Source organism: Lathamus discolor, chromosome Z (assembly GCF_037157495.1).
Source record: "Lathamus discolor isolate bLatDis1 chromosome Z, bLatDis1.hap1, whole genome shotgun sequence".
NCBI classification, from domain to species: Eukaryota; Metazoa; Chordata; class Aves; order Psittaciformes; family Psittacidae; genus Lathamus; species Lathamus discolor.
This window is the reverse complement of record NC_088909.1, coordinates 96,098,220-96,121,384: the sequence shown is the minus strand read 5'-3', so window position 1 is coordinate 96,121,384 and position 23,165 is coordinate 96,098,220. Positions and strand designations below refer to the sequence as shown.

The 23,165-nt window shown below is 40.3% G+C and overlaps 1 protein-coding gene across 2 annotated transcripts in view; it reads right to left on the bottom strand.

Moving 5' to 3' along the window:
- OXCT1 (3-oxoacid CoA-transferase 1) overlaps positions 1 to 23,165 on the bottom strand; it is an 87,871-nt gene that overhangs the window by 45,961 nt on the left and 18,745 nt on the right. For both annotated transcript variants that reach the window (XM_065661638.1, XM_065661637.1), the window contains exons 6-7: positions 21,621 to 21,727; positions 17,095 to 17,155 (exon numbers count right to left, since the gene is read on the bottom strand). In XM_065661638.1, the coding sequence (XP_065517710.1) occupies positions 17,095 to 17,155; positions 21,621 to 21,727 (168 nt within the window). The remainder of the gene's footprint in view (positions 1 to 17,094; positions 17,156 to 21,620; positions 21,728 to 23,165) is intronic.

Genomic DNA, 23,165 nt, shown 5'->3' with positions numbered 1-23,165 from the left:
TGGGCAGAATCACTTAAATCACAATAGAAGTGATCATATAAAATAGCTATCATGCTTACGAAGATATACTGTAAAAATGTATTTCGTAAGTATAAGATGAAACTTGCAGGGCTTACCTCAAGATGTTTGCAAAACAGATAATGAAGAAAAAAGCAAAGTCTGCTGTTATTGGTCACTGAAGGTACTCCATTAAATTGATGGAATAGCTTGTTTGACAGTTTCCCCAAGTAGGTCTATATAAATCTGTATGCATCAAAAGCTAGAGATAAATGATAGCTATCTTCTTGCTTCCTTAAATTTATTTGTTTGGATTTTACACTATTTTTCTACTGCAAAATTACCTAATTACTTTATAATCCAGCATTCTCTCAGTCCCAGTATTACCAACCTCCCAGCCTCCTGCAGCAGGCGCATCTAAGAAGTGATTCCTTCCTAATCCCTTCTCAAAATTTGGTTGGTTTTCTATAAACCATCAATGAACTCATGCTGGTTGTAATCACATTTTGTGACTTCTGCTTTCTTGATGAAATTAGGTGATTTCAGAGTACTCAGTGCTTATTTTTACTGTACTCAACTGAATGATAGTACTGACAACAAGACCAGGAACATTTCTTACATCTTAATTACAAACTGCCAAATTTCTATTCAGCCTAGGTTCTTCATACAAAATGAAACATAAACATCCACATGGAATACATATAAAATTGCCTTCTCGGATCTGGAAAACGCAATTTTGGAAGATTTTTTTTAGATTACATTATGTAATTATTTTTCAATCAGGTAACTATATTAATGGGAGAAGAGCCAGAAGAAAACAAACAAAAACCCCACAATCAGTGGAACATAAGCTTCATCTGTTAAGGGCTGCCTAATGGTGAAAGGACCTGCTTAACCTGTACTAGGTACCCCTGCTGAATGCAGTAACTGATCACATCTCTAATTTTTCCACTACAGAAGGGCTGCCAATAGAATTAACTCTACCAGAATGATATATTTCAACATTTAGAAAAAAAGAGAGAAGAAAAAAAAGTGCACTGCTTTAAATTCCTCTACTTATTTTTAAAATACATGAAGACTGAAAGCCTTTGAACTATTAGAAGGTAAAAATAAATAACTGACAAATGACGAGACTGAAAGAAACCCCATCTCCTACTCATTCCAAGAAATGTAAGTTAAAGGTCAGGAGCTAAATGAACTAACAAAAATGAACTAAGAGGATTTTAAGTACTGAAGGTAAAAAAATAAATAAAAAAAAAAACACCCCAAAAAAGCGCAAAAAAAAAAAAAAACAAAACAACAAAAAAACAACACTCAACCCAAACACAATTCAAATACAGTTCTTTGCGTCTTCCAGGCTATGCAAGTTCAACTATACCACCCTCAAATTCAAGGAATACATCTCAAAATCAAACCAGAGCACATTAAGCACAAGACATACAGGAAGGTAATCAGGCCAAATCAATATATTAGCAACTATTTTGTAACAAATATGTTGCAGGGTCTCTCTGGTAAGTAAAAGAAACTCTGCTTGTACTTCAATAAAGGCAACAAAGAGACTCATAATTTCTAAATGGCATTTTACATACAGATATGTATTAGTTATCTTTATTTCAGATACTCATTATAGACGGTGGTAGTTACAAGGACTTTTGAAAACTACATGCTACTACTTTCCTTGTGAACAAGGAATCGCTGTGGTCCATTTTGCTAGTGTTAAGGAAGAAGGTAGTCAGAGTACTTTCCAAGGAAAGGATCAGAAGAAAGAAAACAACTGATGGTAGTATGTCATGTGGCTTCTATGCTTCCAACAGATTAATCTGAAACCACAGGAATGTGGGCATCAAGAGATTGCAAGTAACAAATTTTAAGAAAAATAAAACTTAAACACACTTAATCATCATCCTTCCTGAAATCTGCCTGGAAAGCAAAGCACTAGACATGCATGGAAATAAGAAACAAGAATAAAGTGCTTCACAGAACCAAAATTGTTATTTGATGGTGAAGCTGATAGAAACATAAATCAGCTCTTCATGCCATAAAAATAAGAAGTTTTTGTGCTTATCACACTAATGAGAAAGCTTTTATTTCTTTTCCTCTAGCAACGGTGAAAAACTGTCTTTAGCACACCTGATATTCAAAGTCATAACAGGTATGATCTCTAATCTCCTAATCATATCAAGTTTTCTATTCTGTCTCTGTGTTTATAAATCAGCGGGAATTACCTTGAAGAACATCAAGCCAATACTAATCGGCTTAAAATTCCCAACAGAGCTCTTATGCAACTTATTTAAACTGATTTTTAGATAAACACTTTATTTGGGTTTGTAAGCTTTCCCTCCCCAGCCCCTCAAAATAGAAATACATTATTGTTAGGTTATGATTTAAAGTTAAGTGGCCAACTTTACATAACTCATATGGTTTTCCTCTTTCCCAAAAGCCTCCTGGCAGACAGCTAAATAGGATACATTAGTTTGGCATATGTTCAACCTTGACAGAATCTGATAGAATCCATAACAAACAGCAACTCATGTCTACTTGTACAATCGTTCAATTTAGTCCTTTAAATGTTTTTTCTTAAAACCCCAAATTAGTTCTAATTGTGAATGAATGAAGCACATCTACCATCACAAAACCATGTGAAGATAGCTTTTCTCAATGCGTGTACACCAGGAGACACTGAGAGTATCATAGCTGAGGAAAATCAAGAGATAGTCTACTTCAGTGTAGTCTTTCTTAATTGCTGGTAGCAAAGGCAAACACAAAGCACAACCCCTCCTAAATGCCTTACAAGATGTAAGCAAATGCCACAGCATCAAGAATGTGCTGCTGTCCAGGTGAGGAAGCTGGTATTTCAGCTGGCATCATTCTAAAATGTTACAAAAGCTACAAGAATTTTCAAAATACACAATGAAAACAAAAACCAAAACAAACCAGCAGTGCAAAAGCAACAGAAACAAGGGTGCGTAAGAACTTGCCTAATTCACTTAAAAGAACAAGGGAGAGCCATGAGACATCAGTACGACATCCACCAGCCTAGAATTCGAACAGGCAAATATTTTGGTATAAGAAACCAAGTTTCTATTATGAAGGTACTGTGGGAAAAATACGTAATGCAAACTATTTTTATTGAGAAATCCAGTTTACTAGATTTCTCAATAAAATCAGTTAAACAACTAATTGCTAGTAGTGTTTGTACCTTTATTTGCAGTTCTTGATGCTCTGTCTTTGAGAAATTAAGCACTTTGAGAGTCTAGGGGGCACAGGCGCTCCTTAGCATGTTGCTTATACAGCCAATTGGCTACATAGTTGCCCTATTTTCAACAGGAACATATTCTAGCTCTCCTCTCTGCTTTCCCTTGCTTCTTTCAACAAAAAGAAAAAACACCTGGTATAACACATTTGACTTAGTCCGAAAGTTAACAAAAAAGAGAAATGTGCTTGTTTTTCTATAATAATAATAATAATAATAATAATAATAATAATAATAATAAACCAGTATAAACATGTGGTAAACTAAGGAATTTAGTACCTAATTTGTGGGAATATCAATGGGAGTGCACTTCCACACAGTGGACTTCATGACTGCAGAAGTACAAATGTAATGTACAAAGCAATTTAATGCAGTTTTGGAAAGAAATGGAAGACTAGGTGACTTTCTAATAAAAAACAGGAAACTGGGAGACCGAAAAAGAAAACTTTGTAGTCCTCATCCATTCTTTTACCATCTTCTGCAGCCTGAAAAATAAACATGATTTGAAGTCAAGATAGTCTTTGCATCTCAATCCTTTTACTTTTCTTTAAATTATCACTTTCTTCACTGAATAATTCTATTCTGTAGCATTTGCAGGGAAGGATGCTGCGAAAGAATACTAAAATCTGAGCTACTGATTCAAATGCTTACTCCAAAATTCTCTCCACAGCAATAATTACAAAGCTGCAGCTTTTCAAATCTCTGCATTTGTCCACCTGAAAAAATGCATTTGCTTCATGTCAGTTGGCACTTACATTGTGAACTTGTCATATTATTTTCAGTTTGAATGTCAAATCTTTCCCATTTTCTACTAGATATCTCCATTAGCACTATTAATAGCACAGAAAATAAATTATTGCTTGACAACATCAATAAAAATACAGATGCATATAAAATCCTTCAATCATGCCTAAAACTCTTTGTGCCATATTTTCAGTAATATACTCATATGTCATTTAAAATGAAGAGACTGATAAATCATTGATTAACATATCTTGCATACAAAGCAGGGGATAAGAATTATCATTCATTTATTGTACACATTAGTATATGCAATAAAAAGTTAAATCTAGAGTATTTTAAATCCTATTAATTTTCAAATTCCCATGATGCAGGACATACACTTAATGAAATATAATTCAAAGGCACAGCATATCAGGCTTTCTACAAATTTTTATGCAAAAATATCCCCGACTAAATTTAGCTATAGAAGCAAAGGCTTTCTATCAGTTTCTCCAGCACACGGACTTCCTTGCAATCTGCAGTATCTACTGATCAACCCTGGATTTGCCTTAGCTTGTGCTTTTTGAATGTCATTTTTGTTCTTAACACATGTGACAAGGATAAAAGGATTTTTTTTTCACTGACAATTATATTCATATCTACAATGAGCTTCTGAAGCTGAAGGCTGAGAGAGCTCATGAAACTCATTCAAGAAGGTATTGATTTAGAAAGGAATAAAATATGAGAACAGATTAAAAAAAAATCAAATTTTTCACCACGATGTTGTGTGAAAGTAAAACTATCTGAACAGCAGTCAGCAATAATTTGATCTGCTATGAATTTTAACCACTTAACGTTCACTACTCCAGCAATGAAGTGCCAAATCTGTACCCACATAATTAAAGGTAATATATAAAAGAAAAGCAACTGTAGGGAAAAAAAAATAAACAAACAAAAAACAACAAACAAACCACAAAACAAAACCACATACCTAAATTAACTATTAAAGAAGGTCAGAAACATGTTAACTAAATGTAAAAATAACTCCCTTCTAGCTCAGCCTACTAAAGTGCATCTCACATCATTCTAAGATCAACTGCACAATGGTTGTAAAACTATTTTGCTTTTCTGTTCCACCTTTTAATAAAGATATACACACACAGAAGCAAGGAATCAAAAGCAATTAAGTGAAATAAAAACAACAAAAGAGCATTCAAGTCTGGGGGTGGGATTCTTTTTTGAAAACTGAAATTACTGTGGCAATGGTATGCAACCTTTTCTAGGAGCTGCTTTTCCAAATCAGTACTAGCAGTCCCTAGGTTTAAATTCCAACCCTTCTCTTGACCCATTCTGTAACCTTCTATGATTGGAGCCACAATAGCCATGAAACTGCTTCTTAATGTTGTTGAAGACTGAAGTAGAAAAGGTATTAAACACTTCAGCCTCTTTTGTACTCGGTAATTTTACTCTCCTCATGGAGCAGTGATATATCAACATCTTTGGTCCCCCAGCCCACTATATATGTAGCTTTAGAAACATTTCTTGCTGCTTTCAAGTCTGTTTTATTTTGCTGGAGATCTCTGAGTTTGCTCCTTTATGCCTAAATTTTTTTGTTTGTCTGGGTTTTGTAATGCTTAGCCTCGGACATCTGATCTTGGTCTCATTTTCTGTCACTTTTCTGTGTTTGAGAATACAATGATTGTGATCAAGGTCAAACTCCCACCGCTCTTCCAATGCTTTCTCCATGGTGGAAAAGTTTATTCTCAAGCTCTAAACACAGTCTTCCTCAAGTTTCATTTCTACTTAGCTATATACCCCAGAAATCTTTATCTACCAAGTCTTTGAGCTGACAAAATCATCCTTCCTAAGAGATATTTTGCCATTTTCCCTTCTATGTTTGCTAAGGATAATGAGCCTGCAGTTCATAGTCACTCTCGACAAGTGTTCACTCAAATCTTTTATCTAAGGTTCTTTTAGGAAAGGATGTTGTAATATCTATATTCTATAATTTGGTTATCTAAATTCAGATCCACAAGCATTTCATATCCAGGATTTAGCCAAAACCTAGGCACGTAAACCCAATCATATAGTCAAAAAACCTGACAAACCACCTAGGTGTTTAAGATGCAAAGACTTCCATACTTATATTAATAATATGAATTTTTATATATAACATAACTTTTGCATATATTATACTAATGTATTATGGTAACTATAATTTTATTGCCACTTGTACCAAATGCTTCTAGTAAGGAGGCAGCATTAAACAGATCAGCATCCATCCTGTGCCAAATGGGATTCTCAAACAAAACATTCCCCCACTGAAGATTTCTGGGACACCCCCTCAGCAACCACTGCCTGAGCACACGGAGTCCTCATTGAGCAATTAAACAATATCGGAAAAGGCCATAGCAACACAATGGTTACAGCGTTTGCACAGAAATTCTTGGCCTCAAATGTTGCTCTACGGTTTCCTAGAAATACATCCCAATGCAAAGTCTGTGCCCATCCCAAATCCACTTCCTGTACTAGGGTTCAATTTCAAGTTCCTTGGATGGGGAGTCCAGGTAAGGAAAAAGATTCTTTTAGACTCTGTTTTCCACTTTAAAATAGTACTTGCAGGTTTTTTTACAGTAAACTGTCCCTATGTAAAAACCTTGAAGGATTTCTCTATTCTGAGCTATGCACCTGAGGGAAGTTTTGCCTTTGTTAGAGCACTTAATAGAATAGACACCAAAAAAAGGGCATTCATTTTCTAGTTTCCCTAATAAAACACAACGCCATGATTTAGCACAGATAAGAGGATACAAATAGCTTATTCCAGTCTACTTCTGTCCCTTAGTGTGGTGCAGTTCATTGTACCTGAGATAATGGCATTCACTGACGTGGCTGTGTTGTCACTAGGCAACCAGAGATAAAATGCTGGGTTTAATGATTTTTATTTAATGCATTTTTATGAGAAAGTACACTCTCTTGATACCTCCCCTCATATTATTTGAGGTGGAAAGGCTGTTTATACAAGGAGACATATTTAGCCATCCTCTGCAATCCGAACAAGAAAATTATTCAAACTGGATATTCAAACAGTCAGTCAATAAGTATTTCTAAACATACTATTACCACTATCAAATGCTTACATCATGGTAGTGGCTGAGATCTCAAACCACTTCACCAGCTACAAGTATTCAGTAGGTCTCACCAAAAAGAAGGGCAAGGGCAAGAAAACAGATGAGCTGAGGGGTGGGTGTTTGGGGCTGTTATGAATGTTTATGTACTCCTTCATGGCAGAGATCAAGCTCAAGTCTCTATCACCCTTCACCTCTCCCACGCTAAGATGAGGTCCACACATGGCAAGGTGACACCATGTTCCATCCTGTGGCTTTGGGTTACCCCAATTTTTTCCATAAAAAAGGCATTATCATTAAAAGCTGACACTCCCAGTGGGGCTGTGCTCACAGGTGCCTCTATAGGAAGAGGCACATATTAGTGAGCATCCTAATATCACAGCCGTTGCTCTAGCAGTCTAGGCACACATAATCCCTGTAACTCTGAGGTACTAGACATTTCATTTCCCATCATACCATTCAACAGGTCTGCTGAGGGGCCTGACAACAGTGCTGGCTGCTGTATTCAGCAGATACCTCCCTCATGCAGCAGAGTGTTGGAAATGTTAGCACATACATTAGGCCACACAAGCCCTCAAGTTTCTTCACAGGCTGAGCCCTTCCTCTTTACCTTTTCAAGGGCTGGTGGCTCACACATGACTTGTCACCACTGATTTCCCAACTTTCCTGTCTTTCTGCAATAGGAGCAGGAAAGTGTTTATAGATTAGAAAATCAACTGAAAGCCACAGCCTGAGCGTGTGAGGGCCAGACAAAGCTACAACTCTGCATACCTAACTCAAGTTCTGCAAGATTAAGTGAGAAGCAGGTGCACAGAGAACTTTTTAAATGCAACACTGTGTAACTATAAAACCAGATAAACCCCTTCATAATTTTGCCTACGCATAGATAAAACCAAACTAACTGATGCTGCCAATACTGGTTTATTTAACCTTTTTCTCTGCAAAGGTTACCTTCCAAATAACAGGAATCACGAAGTTCAGTTGAAAACTTCTTTTTGACCTTTAATAATAGTCATCTTTAAATTAAAGTAGAAATTTAACTGGCCTCAGCCACAGCTGGATCTTCTGTGCCCCAGCATACAACCTTATTATCTTGAATGTTAGCAGGTTCTATTTCCTATTGCTTAAACAAAAGAAATGCATGTAGCATTTCAAAATATTAGTTCAGGTCAGCAAACACCTCTTGCATTTCACTCTGATCTTAAAAAGGGTACTGGACAGCTACTTCTGACCATTTGCTTAGTCAAAACAAACAACGCTGAGGGTCAGACACTTTAATTACAAATTAATGCTGGGGAAATTTAATAATCAATAACTCTCCAGGGTTTGCCACAGACATAGGTGGTGATGGTACAGCCTGACTCCTGCTTCAGAAGGGTGAGAAGCCCTGCTCCTCACAGCACAGGATAGTTTCTAAGCAAGCAATAGCTATCAGTCTGTGGGTTTGTGAGGTAAAGGGTTTTTTTTGTCTCTACTCTTATCCTCCATACCTACAGGAAATGCTGCCAAGTTCTCCCACCTCTGAATTGTCGCAAAAATTGTCTTTACATACTTCACCTAAGAGAGTGCAAAATGCCACAAAGACTTTAGTTTAAGAGACCAGCAGCTTTAACACATTAAAGAAAAAAAGTGTCTTTTTCTATTTAAGCATGTCAGGAGATTTCACAGGTCCTCAGGTTAACTTAAAAGGACGAGTTACCAAAAGAAATTGATTCCTAGGGCACTTCCCACTTCCACCAATTTTACAGATACCTTGAGATTGGATTTACAGTAGTTTATTCCTCCCTTGGTATGGAATGCACTATGCCAAGTACCATTCTATATTTTTATCAATTATAAGAAACTAAAATAAATTGAGAGAAAGATTGGTGAGCTAATAAACCCTCAGAAGGAAATATCGATAACCAGACACACAGGTAAACTTGGTCTATTCAACTATAACATGTTTTATAACAAAACACAAAGTTAGACATCTGTGATAAAGAAATATCTGCCACATTTACAGAACATATTTGGAAAAACACTGATTACACTTCCTGAAGAATGCTGGAAACAGATCAACAAGATGTAAGCAACACTATAGGAGCCCCTGTATAATGATCAGCAAAGAGTGCAGGTATACAAACAAGGAAGCAGCAGGACTGAAGAGTAACTCTACTTTTCAGGTGACATTAGTGGCAGCAGTGTTACAATCCTGAAGACACTCCAATTAGTCACATTAGTAAAGTTTCAGAAAAAAAAAACAAGCAAGCAGGAGATGGACATAAAAAGGACAGGAGAGCTGAAGAAAATGTTTTATAGTTAGAATCCATATGACCTCAATCTGTTCATCATATTAACAGCACTGAGAATTCATCCAGTGGGAAGGAAATGCCAACTTCAGAAAATTTTCTAATCTAGCAGAAGAAATGGAATCTAAAACCAAACTAATTACAGTAAGAAAACATATTTATACCAGTGAGGGTGATTAACCACTGGAATAAGCACAAACAGAAGGACGGTTTTTCCAGCTGTTTTATTTGCATCAAGGTAGGGTAAGGTTCTGATTAAACCTATCATCCAAAATTCAAATTATACTCTGATTGAATATACTTACTGGCTTAATAGTGACATAAATGAACAGCCCAGTACCCATTCTTCTAACTTAGAATTTAACAAATAAAGTTCTGTTTCTGAAAAAGATATTTCTAAAAGACCAGATAAAACTTGATGTATACAAATAAGGAAGAGAAATAAATAAACTACCAGAGTAGCTATGAGAGAAAACAACAAAAATCCACCAAAAACCACAAACCAAAACAGTCCCCTTTTTCTTAGTATTTATAGCACTCATTTTAAAGGAAAAATTTCAACAACTCGAAAATCAGAATCAAGTATTAGAGGAATATGCTTCTAAGTTTTCCTAGCCATCTCTCTCAGCTTTGTTCTTCATGCTAGACAAGCAAATGTTGACAGCAAAAGTCTGGTTGCATAACAGGTGGAAAGCTCCACCAGCAAAATCAGGATGGGAGTGCCAAACAGAGCAACTACAGTCCTGCAATTTCCAATTAATCAATGCATGACTCTGAAGACAGACCTGACCTGTAGCTAGTTCGATGGAAAGTAGCATGGATGACTTCAAATCTACTGGGGGCTGGTGGAGCTGCTCTGGTAAAGAAGGGGAAGAACAGTTTTGGTAGGAGGCTTGCCAGACTGGTCAAGGAGGCTTTAAACTAGATGTGTTGGGGGAGGGGGGCATCATTCCATCCCAACACACCCAGTCAGTTGCCAACACCTATAATAAATGCTCAGAACAATGTAGATATATTCCAGCTGCTCCAGCCAACGAGCCGGCTTCAATTGGAGCTCGTCTCAGATGCATCTATACAAACGCCCGTAGCATGGGGAACAAACAAGAGGAATTAGAGATGTGTGCACATCTACGGGGGTATGATATAATAGGCATCACAGAAACATGGTGGGATGGCTCCTATGACTGGAGTGTTGGAATGGAAGGTTACAGGCTCTTTAGAAAGGACAGGCCTGGCAGCGGGGAGGGGGAGTTGCCCTTTATGTTAGGGATAGGCTGGAGAGTATGGAACTCTGTCTGGGGACAGGTGAGCAGTTTACAGAGAGTTTGTGGGTCAGGGTTAAAAGGAAAACAGCTGTGGGAGACATTACTGTGGGGATCTGTTACAGGCCGCCTGATCAAGGAGAACCTGTGGGTGAAGCACTCTACAGACAGATAGGAAAAGCCTCATGCTCGCAGGCCCTTCTTCTCATGGGGGATTTCAACCACCCTGACATCTGTTGGAACGATGGCACTGCACGGCACAAGCAATCCAGGAGGTTCCTCGATTGTGTGGAAGACAACTTCCTTCTGCAAGTAATAGAGGAGCCTACAAGGAGAGGTGCCATGCTTGACATTGTGCTCACCAACAGGGAAGGGCTTGTTGAGAATGTGGTACTCCAGGGCAGCCTTGGATGCAGCGATCACGAGATGGTCGAATTTGAGATCCCCAGGACAGTGAGAAGAGAGTGTAGCAAGCTCACTGCCCTGGACTTCAAAAGAGCAGACTTAGGCCTCTTCAGGAGCCTGCTTAGTAAGGTTCCATGGGATATAGCTCTGGAGGGCAGGGGGGCCCAAGACTGTTGGTTAATATTCAAGGATCACCTGCTACAAGCTCAGGAGTGCTGCATCCCAACTAGAAGGAAGTGTGGCATGAGGGCCAAGAGATCTCCTTGGATGGATAAGGAGCTGCTGAGGAAAATTCAAAGGAAAAAAGAGGCTTATAAAAAATGGAAGCAAGGACAGGCGGCCTGGGTAGAGTACAGGGATGTTGTCCGGGAAGCTAGGGACCAGGTTAGGAAGGCTAAGGCCCAGTTAGAATTAAACATAGCCAGGGATGTTAAGGATAATAGGAAGGGATTCTACAGGTACGTAGCAAACAAAAAACAGACGAGGGACAAAATAGGCCCTCTGAGGAAGCTTTTGGGAGAACTGGCTACACAGGATTTGGAGAAGGCTGAGGTTCTGAATGACTTCTTCGCCTCGGTCTTCACTGGCAAAGGCTCTGACTGCACCACCCAGTTCTTAGAAGGCAGATGCAGGGACTGTGAGAATGAAGACCTTGGGCCCACTGTAGGAGAGGATCTGCTTCGAGACCATCTTCAAAATCTGAATGTGCACATGTCCATGGGACCTGATGGAATCCATCCGCGGGTCCTGAAGGAGCTGGCGAATGAAGTTGCTAAGCCACTGGCCGTCATATTTGAAAAATCATGGCAGTCAGGTGAAGTTCGCGACGACTGGAAAAAGGGAAATATAACCCCCATTTTCAAGAAGGGGAAAATGGAAGACCCGGGGAATTACAGACCAGCCAGTCTCACCTCTGTGCCTGGTAAAATCTTGGAGCACATTCTCCTGGAAGGCATGCTAAGGCACACAAAAAACAACAAGGTGCTTGGTGACAGCCAGCATGGCTTCACTAAGGGGAAATCCTGCCTGACCAATTTGGTGGCCTTCTATGGTGGGGCTACAGAACTGATGGATAAGGGTAAAGCAGTTGATGTCATCTACCTGGACTTGTGCAAAGCATTTGACACTGTCCCACACAACATTCTTGTCTCTAAATTGGAGAGATATCAACTTGATGGGTGAACCACTCAGTGGATAAAGAACTGGCTGGATGGCCGCACACAAAGCGTTGTGGTCAATGGCTCGATGTCCGGCTGGAGACCAGTAACAAGTGGTGTCCCTCAGGGATCGGTGTTGGGACCGGTCTTGTTTAATGTTTTCATCGCTGACATGGACAGTGGGATTGAGTGCGCCCTCAGCAAGTTTGCCGATGACACCAAGCTATGTGGTCCGGTTGATATGCTGGAGGGAAGGGATGCCATCCAGAGGGACCTTGACACGCTTGTGAGGTGGGCTGATGCCAACCTCATGAAGTTCAACCACGACAAGTGCAAGGTCCTGCACCTGGGTCGGAGGAATCCCAGGCACAGCTACAGGTTGGGCAAAGAAGAAATTCAGAGTGGCCCTGTGGAGAAGGACTTGGGGGTACTGGTCGATGAGAAAATGAACATGAGCCGGCAGTGTCCGCTCACAGTCCAGAATGCCAACTGTATCCTAGGCTGCATCAAAAGGAGCGTGACCAGCAGGTCAAAGGAGGTGATCCTGCTCCTCTACTCTGCGCTTGTGAGACCTCACCTGGAGTATTGTGTGCAGTTCTGGTGTCCTCAACATAAAAAGGACATGGAACTGCTGGAACAAGTCCAGAGGAGGGCCACGAGGATGATCAGGGGACTGGAGCACCTCCCATATGAAGACAGGCTGAGAAAGTTGGGGCTGTTCAGCCTGGAGAAGAGAAGGCTGTGTGGGGACCTAATAGCAGCCTTCCAGTATCTGAAGGGGGCCTATAGGGATGCTGGGGAGGGACTCTTCATCAGGGACTGCAGTGACAGGACAAGGGGTAACGGGTTAAAACTCAAACAGGGGAAGTTTAGATTGGATATAAGGATGAAATTCTTCCCTGTTAGGGTGGTGAGACACTAGAATCGGTTGCCCAGGGAGGTTGTGAGTGCTCCATCCCTGGCGGTGTTCAAGGCCAGGTTGGATGAAGCCTTGTGTGGGATGGTTTAGTGTGAGGTGTCCCTGCCCATGGCAGGGGGGTTGGAACTAGATGATCTTGAGGTCCTTTCCAACCCTAACTATTCTATGATTCTATAAATCTCTACTTATAGGACTCTCTGCTTTAGTTAAGCTAAATGATCAGTGGGTGATAAAGGGAAACAGGGCTGGGAACAGGATCCAGAATTCAGAAATCCCTCTGCCAAGTATCTGAATTAATATCCTACACAAACTTTTTTCTTCTCCCTGTAAGTATTATTGAATATTGGACGCTTCAGCCTTGAACAATGTTAACTAAGGAGTTAGGCAAAACTCTTTTCAGCCACCTGGGTTCCCTAGCGATTAGCTTTAAACAGCTGCAAGCTGATAATGCTCTGTACTGAGAAAGTGCTAAATGCCATAACGAGGTCTCTCCTTTTGACTCCATGGGTTTGAACTCTTAAATCCAGACATAACATTCTGTATTCCACTTTGGAAGAAAGGCACTTAAAAGTTAAGCAAATAAGGCACTGCATTTGTTTCAAAATATGTATTTGTCCTAAATCTCTGATTATGCCTCTTCACCCATTAATTTGTCCTTAAAAAAACAGAGTTGTGAAGAAACATTAATGTACCATCTTGCAAGACGCCTGTCAGTTTCTAAGTGTTATTGAAAGTGCAACAAGATTCAAGGTGGACGCAGTTCACAGCAGATCTGCTTAAGATTGCTAAGTGGAATTACAGCAAGAAGGGTGTCTCATAATTGTTGCTCACTGACAAGAAAATTCTACCCTATCACATGTGGATAGAAGAGCAGACAGAGAGAATGAAATGGAATGTAGGTGGAAGGCTTTGATCTACTTAAATTCTCTAAATGCCAGACTGAACAAAGTATTGAAGGGCAACTGTCTAGAAGGAAAGGGAATGATGGAAAATTATTTCAATTTTAAATGGAAAAATATTTTAAACCTCTCTTGAAAACCAACTGTGAAAATTCATGTATTGCTGCTCAATTGTCACTGTAAATCATGTGACAAATTCTATAGCACTTTTTGCCACAGTTCTTTTAAACACAAGGAAATAACTCAAGTTCCCAAATGTATTATCCAGAGATGTTTATATAACAAATGTTTTCCATGTGAGATTTTATAAAAAAAAAAAAAAGGAGCAAAACCCAACACCCGAACAAAATCAAAACAGAACTCCTGAAGAAATAAAAGCTTATTCCATTTAGAATTTTCTACAAATAGTCCTGAAAAGTTTTTCTTTATCTTACTATCAAACCTTATATAGGTTTTGTTAGGCATATAAAAAGCTAACATAGATGAAAAAATGAACAGAGCATTCTATCTTTCAGATATTTCTATGCACTAATATATTTCCAGTGTAGGCTGCTCCAATGTTTTAAACATTATTGTATTAGATAACAAGGAAAAAGAACAAAAAGAAACTTACAGATTATCTAGTCCAGCCTCTTTCTCAGGCACAACCAAACGTCTGTATCTTATTCTGGACTTACATTAATGTAATTTATGAAATTTTAGAGCCCACAGCTGTGATACCTCCATGATTTGCCCTATCTGGGTAGAGTACAGGGATGTTGTCCGGGAGGCTAGGGACCAGGTTAGGAAAGCTAAGACCCAGTTAGAATTAAATTTGACCAGGGATGTTAAGGATAACAGGAAGGGAATCTACAGGTACATAGCAAACAAAAAACAGACTAGAGACAACATAGGCCCCCTGAGCAAGCTCTCGGGAGAACTGGCTACACAGGATTTGGAGAAGGCTGAGGTTCTGAATGACTTCTTTGCCTCGGTCTTCACTGGCAAAGGCTCTGCTTGCACCACCCAAGTCTTGAAAGGTAAACGCAGGGACTGTGAGAATGAAGACCTTGGGCCCACTGTAGGAGAGGATCTGCTTCGAGACCATCTTCAAAATCTGAATGTGCACAAGTCTGTGGGACCTGATGGAATCCATCCGCGGGTCCTGAAGGAGCTGGCGAATGAAGTTTCTAAGCCACTGGCCGTCATATTTGAAAAATCATGGCAGTCAGGTGAAGTTCGCGACGACTGGAAAAAGGGAAATATAACCCCCATTTTCAAGAAGGGGGAAATGGAAGACCCGGGGAATTACAGACCAGCCAGTCTCACCTCTGTGCCTGGTAAAATCTTGGAGCACATTCTCCTGGAAGGCATGCTAAGGCACACGAAAAACAACAAGGTGCTTGGTGACAGCCAGCATGGCTTCACTAAGGGGAAATCCTGCCTGACCAATTTGGTGGCCTTCTATGATGGGGCTACAGAACCGATGGACAAGGGTAAAGCAGTTGATGTCATCTACCTGGACTTGTGCAAAGCATTTGACACTGTCCCACACAACATTCTTGTCTCTAAATTGGAGAGATATCAATTTGATGGATGGACCACTCAGTGGATAAAGAACTGGCTGGATGGCCGCACACAAAGCGTTGTGGTCAATGGCTCGATGTCCGGCTGGAGACCAGTAACGAGTGGTGTCCCTTAGGGATCAGTGTTGGGACTGGTCTTTTTTAACGTTTTCATCGCTGACATGGACAGTGGGATTGAGTGCGCCCTCAGCAAGTTTGCTGATAACACCAAGCTGTGTGGTCCGGTTGATATGCTGGAGGGAAGGGATGCCAATAAGAGGGACCTTGACACGCTTGTAAGGTGGGCTGATGCCAACCTCATGAAGTTCAACCATGACAAGTGCAAGGTCCTGCACCTGGGTCGGAGCAATCCCAGGCACAGCTACAGGTTGGGCAAAGAAGAGATTCAGAGTGGCCCTGCGGAGAAGGACTTGGGGGTACTGGTCGATGAGAAAATAAACATGGGCTGGCAGTGTGCGCTCGCAGCCCAGAATGCCAACTGTATCCTAGGCTGCATCAAAAGGAGCATGACCAGCAGGTCGAAGGAGGCGATCCTGCCCCTCTACTCTGCTCTTGTGAGACCTCACCTGGAGTATTGTGTACAGGTCTGGTGTCCTCAACATAAAAAGGACATGGAACTGCTGGAACAAGTCCAGAGGAGGGCCACGAGGATGATCAGGGGACTGGAGCACCTCCCGTATGAAGACAGGCTGAGAAAGTTGGGGCTGTTCAGCCTGGAGAAGAGAAGGCTGCGTGGAGACCTCATAGCAGCCTTCCAGTATCTGAAGGGGGCCTATAGGGATGCTGGGGAAGGTCTCTTCGTCAGGGACTGTAGTGACAGGACAAGGGGTAACGGGTTAAAACTTAAACGGGGAAGTTTAGATTGGATATAAGGAGGAAATTCTTTCCTGTTAGGGTGGTGAGGCACTGGAATAGGTTGCCCAGGGAGGTTGTGAGTGCTCCATCCCTGGCAGTGTTCAAGGCCAGGTTGGATGAAGCCTTGGGTGGGATGGATTAGTGTGAGATGTTCCTGCCCATGGCAGGGGGATTGGAACTGGATGATCTTGAGGTCCTTTCCAACCCTAACTATTCTATGATTTTACGATTCTATCTATGTTGTTATGTACTTATCCTTATTTTCAGGAATTTCTGCATAAGGTGTTATGTTAATCTTCTCAAGCACAGCCTAAGACTATTGTTTTTTCTTTCATCCACATTTTATTTAGAAACTGGAAGGTTGTTGCTCTGTTTTCTTTTCAAAGGCTGATCAAAGTGAACACGATATCCTGGCCAGGATCAGATGAACAATAATAAACTGAGGAACCATAGTGAACTAATTACTAAAACAGAGCATAGTGTTAGGAGTAGGCAACCCAAGGATACAATTTATACCACTGTCCCTGATAGGAAATCTAACAAAGAGTCAAGAAAAGGAGAACTCTGTCCTCAGAATACCATGCAAACCAAAGGGGTATGCTGACTACAGGGGTATAGGGTTTACTATGTTTCAATTTCCTACCTCTACCACAGTTGTCTTGGCAGCTTTGCACATAGGTTGGTTGAAGTTTCTTGCAGTTTTTCTGAAAAAAAAAAAATATAAAATGAATAAATAGTAAAGGCTGTAACAGTAAGAGGAAAGACTTTTCAGAGACAAGCTACTACAAGTGTCTCTAACATAAATATCACAAATCTTTTTGACAAATAGCTAGAGAAAAGAAAGAAACAGAAAGCAGGAAAAGTATTATGAATTGTGTAAGATGAAATCAAACCATATTTTGTGACATTAGAAAATATTACAGCTCTTTTTCAATCAGCACCTTCTCTAATTGGAATTGGGTATGTTACTTATAACTTCATTTAACAGCTCCAAGAACAGCAGCAAGCTTGGCTTTGCACAATGTTCCTTCCTATTATTTCACTGCACAAAGAATTAAATTAATCTTCACAGGGGGCAGCACAAGGCCTAACAACCTCTCAAATCCCACATGTGCCTTCATAGTTCAGACTAACACTTGGGATAGCATTTTTCACAGTAGTAAATTTAATCCAACCCTTCTGATTCAAAAGCCTGTTCCAGTTTTGGCACTCACAGCAAAACTCTGGCATTCATCCTAAGTATTCCCAACCAGTATTTCTGTAACAAGGAAAAAGAACCTCTAGGGAATAAAACTAACACATGATCCAGCTGGAGACCGGTAACGAGTGGTGTCCCTCAGGGATCAGTGTTGGGACCGGTCTTGTTTAACATCTTTCTCAGTGACATGGACAGTGGGATTGAGTGCGCCCTCAGCAAGTTTGCTGATAACACCAAGCTGTGTGATCCGGTTGATATGCTGGAGGGAAGGGATGCCATCCAGAGGGACCTTGACACACTTGTGAGGTGGGCTGGTGCCAACCTCATGAAGTTCAACCATGACAAGTGCAAGGTCCTACACCTGGGTCAGGGCAATCCCAGGCACAGCTACAGGTTGGGCAAAGAAGAGATTCAGAGCGGCCCTGCGGAGAAGGACTTGGGGGTGCTGGTCGATGAGAAAATGAACATGGGCCAGCAGTGTGCGCTCGCAGCCCAGAATGCCAACCGTATCCTGGGCTGCATCAAAAGGAGTGTGACCAGCAGGTCGAAGGAGGTGATCCTGCCCCTCTACTCTGCTCTTGTGAGACCTCACCTGGAGTATTGTGTGCAGTTCTGGTGTCCTCAACATAAAAAGGACATGGAACTGCTGGAACAAGTCCAGAGGAGGGCCACGAGGATGATCAGGGGACTGGAGCACCTCCCATATGAAGACAGGCTGAGAAAGTTGGGGCTGTTCAGCCTGGAGAAGAGAAGGCTGCGTGGAGACCTCATAGCAGCCTTCCAGTATCTGAAGGGAGCCTATAGGGATGCTGGGAAAGGTCTCTTCATCAGGGACTGTAGTGACAGGACAAGGGGTAACGGGTTAAAACTTAAACAGGGGAAGTTTAGATTGGATATAAGGAGGAAATTCTTTCCTGTTAGGGTGGTGAGACACTGGAATTGGTTGCCCAGTGGGGTTGTGAGTGCTCCATCCCTGGCAGTGTTCAAGGCCAGGTTGGATGAAGCCTTGTGTGGGATGGTTTAGTGTGAGGTGTCCCTGCCTATGGCAGGGGGGTTGGAACTAGATGATCTTGAGGTCCTTTCCTACCCTAACTATTCTATGATTCTATGATTCTATGTATAGTTGTACTGGGATCTGCACCACAATTCTAAAAGACACAACAAAAAACAAGCTAGCTGTGTCAACACCTCTATATATTTTTCAGAATATTTAAGAAAAAATATTTTTAATGGGGTTCCACTGATTGCATCTCAGCGTTTTTCTGTTTTAAAAGGTAGAATTCTTGAAAACTTTTCATCAAAATGCATGAAACTAGGGTTCAAAACAAGCCAAACTCTCCTATTCCTTTTCCACACAAACTTTTCTTTTTCTCTGAACACCCTTATTTTCCAACACCACCTCCTCCTGTCTTCCCCCTTCTGCGTGATGATCATGCCTAATGGCACAGCCATGATGAACTTTGGGATGCTGCTGCGAACTTTGGGATGCTGCTGCCATCTCGTGGCTTTGGGGGAGATAGCGAATTGAAACGGCCAACTCCTGAGGCTACCTTTCAGTTTTAACAGGATTTCCACAGAAATCTGCAGAGACCTACAGAATCAAAGCTAAACCCAAAGACATGTATCTTGGGAAAATCCTGTTTTACTGACCATATGCAGCAGCTGTTAAGTCTCCAATGGAGGCTACAGAAGGTACAATATCTTTTGTCCACGGGTCTCCCCAGTGTGTAAACACAAAGGGATGTAAACCACTAAGAGTAAAGAGTGAACAATTAAAAAAACAACTCAAATTTCTATTCTTCTAGCTATTAGTAAATTGTCACCCTAAACTATGTAGAGTCAAAAATGAGAAGAAAAAAAGAACTACAAAATCTGAACTAAAGGAGAAGGGAAATGGATACAGATGGGGAAGGCAGACGTGACTACTTTTTTGAGCCAAAGAATTTTCAAGATAGTAGTGACTAGTCTGCCAATAAAAGAAATTGATATGAAATTATTTTTACATAGGGGAAAAAGTTACAATAAAACATTTTAATGTCAAATTATGCAGAGTTAATGGGCTTGATTCTGAAAATTTATAAAATTTTATGCAATTTAGAATTAGTGTTAGTAAAGTTGTTTTAGAGGCAGCAGTCTTTTACGAAATCAAATGTCTCATTTCTAAAAAACACATCATGTCATGAGAAACATTCTAGAAAGAGTCCCACACTGCCATAAAAGTGGTAGCAGATTTGAGTAAACAAAACCTATGTCTATCTAGACATACCTCAGCAAACAAAAACAAAAGTCATGCAATAAAAAAAAAAGTATGTAAGAGTCCCATTGACAGTGAATATATAGACTCTATGTGGCATGATGTCACAAACACATTTTCCTTTTCACCCTGCAGGTCACAAAAATATTACTGTTACATTATTATCTATGACCATCTACTCTTCTGTTGCCTCCTGCAGGATCTGAAATGAGCCTATATTTCTCTGTTCTAGGCCATCAGGCAATGTGTCTCATCCAAAACCGGAACGGGTCACTGCTTATTATGAGCAAATTCTTTTAAGCTAGCAGTACTCAGCATGGAGTAAGGCACTAGATGATGATGTTCCCATCTTTGATTAGTTACACTTGAAAGAAGGAATCAAGATTTTCAGGTCTTTACTCCAGGCAGAAGTAATATCTGGTATCAACTGACCAACAGAACATAAGGGAAGGGGGGGGGGGGGTGGGAGTGGGGAGGGGGAGAAACAGACGGAGCCAGTTTGGTTTCTGTGAAGAATGAAAGAATTTTTCAGAAATAAGTATCAGTAGACACACACAGGGTAAAAGCACAGACAGCAGAGGCTCAAGATCAAAGACAAGCCCAAGGGGGAAGACTTTCCTGTATTCCATGTCCCAGACTCTAAGGAAAGGGGTTTAGAGCCATCAAATTCACGTGCATGCACACAGGAAAGTTCAGTTTTCAATCAGAAACCAGTGGGCAAGATAGGATGTCATGAGTTTTAGATTAGATTTAGATTAGACATTAGGAAGAAGTTGTTCACTGTGAGGGTGGTGAGGTGCTGGCACAGGTTGCCCAGAGAAATTGTGGCTGCCCCATCCCTGGCAGTGCTTAAGGCCAGGCTGGATGGGGCTTTGAGCAACTTGATCTAGTAGAAGGTGTCCCTGCCCATGGCAGGGAACTAGATGATCATTAACGTCCCTTCCAACCCAAACCATTCTGTGATTCTATGATTCCACATCTTGTATAAACTGCAACTGATTACCACAACACTTGGCTTTTCATCTTATAGCCATAAACAAACAAATAAAAACCAGGTATTAAACATAAGTAAACCTCTCCTGCTTCAGTTCAGGACAAACCAGAGCACAAATACAGCAACCCAATAAATCAACAAGTCAAATATCAATTAGCGATAACATCAAATAAATTACGTTATCACTAGCACAACACCCAAACATTTCATTGCAGAAGATGTTTAAATTCATATAATGCCTCTCCCTGTACCACTGAGATCAATATGACTTTGAATACAGTTTTCAGGGGCAGGATCAAGTTTTGCTATCACTGACTGGCCAGGACACTGACTCTCATCCCTTCTCTTCTGATATACACACACTTGCACTTCTTGAGTCAGCCTTCAGATGCGCAAGAAGGACCCAAACTAACATGAAAATTGAAATTAAAAGAATGTCACTACATTTCTCCAAAGTCATCATAACGACTTTGGTCTGCTAAGTCACATTTTTAACTACCAGTGCCTTATTTGACAGTTATGTTTGAATTCTCAAAAGCCATTATAAAAAGCAATTATATTTTGGTTTTTCAAGCAGTATAATTTGACAGTAGGGAAAGGCAATATGAAAGATAGTGAAATCAGTGAAATATCATTTTGACATTGCACAAGAGACAGGATTCTCCTTCTCTTTCATTATCTAAACTGTTGAAGAATCTTTTCCCACTGGTACGCAAGTCATACCTGAAAATTACGTTTCCTGCACGATCAGCTTTCCATGCCTTCACGAGAGCAAAATCTCCTGTAATTGACTTCTCTAGAATATAGTGACGGCCATCAAACTCTCGCACCTACAGAGAAAAGTATACTATTGAGACGTAGTTTTCTTCAAACAGATCTCCTGTGTAGTATTTGTTTATGGGATTAATTTTATGAACTATTATATTTAGACCTCTTCTGTTACTACACAAAGCTTTATTTGAAAAAACTGCAGCTCAGCTGTATAATAATAGAGAAGCACAGAAAGGTTGTAAACCCCGGTTTCATCATTTAGTGAAACTGTATGAGAAACAGATCCATATTCCTGCTGCTCCATCTACTGGAATTAGACATGCTTTTTTCCTGCACATCTACCAGCTAACCAAAAACAAGTGCTAAAGCAGAAGCACTAAGTAAGTTTGTAATCACTGCCCATCACCAGATACCCCAAATGTAAAATTAAATGGACAAAGTGAGACATATTACACAATTCACAACATGTGATGGGTGGAATTTCATTTGTTTTTTTCTGCATTTATGATCCAAATTTGTAATGATATAGTGCCTGAAGTGAGAATATGTAACTGATGAACAGCTAATATTTTAAACCTATATAGAACCATGAAATAGCATTTCTCTTCAACAATGCAGAAAGTTAGAGAATATATAAATACTTGAGACCTGGTTAAAATTCCTGAGAGGCAGAGGAAGTATACTAAAAGTCAGAAGTCAGGTTTTCGGTCCTGTAAGAGGAGATCTGAGCTTTTAAAAATGACAGCTGCATTCAAAATGGATTTGATCAAATCATGCTAGTCACGCTGTTAGCCTCCCAAAAGCCTGAGGAGGGTGAGAGAGATGTTTCCACAATTGTTAAAAGTAGAAGAAAAATGTTATCAAAATTATAAGCTATTTAATTAACAAAATGTTCCTTCTAATTGTAAAACACCATAATGACATATTCAGTAAGAAAATAAAGAGGGAAAAAACCCCCAACCCTAAGTTATTAATTAAATACTGAAAATAACCACATATAAAATACAAAAAACCACAAGGGTGGAAATTACCTTTACCCAGACATGTTCTTGAGGTAGAATTTAATGCAGTTTGCATTCTATTTGGAATTTACAGCATTAGCCACATCCACTTCTTGAAGTACAGTTATGGCACCAAGAACCTATTTTCTTTATGAATCCCTTGTTTCTCACTTGGAAGCCACACTTTTTTCTCTCTTTGCAATTTCAAATGCTCCGACTAAACGGCACCTCTGAAAAGCATTTTCTGAAAGGCTGTGTCAACTGAACTTTTCCCCATCTAACAGGAAAACTTCCCATCTCTGCTACTGCTAAAGCTTCATGTATAGTGGCAGGGCTGCTTCCTCCATTCCACAGCATTTAAGGAGCACCCGCCTCACTAGCAGGATGCTGTTCTCAATCCATACTGTGCACTGTGCTGACCTGATATACGATTTTCTTTGAATACACAGGTAATGTGGTCAGAAAACTGTCAAGTGAAGAGTAACTCCGCAAGGCA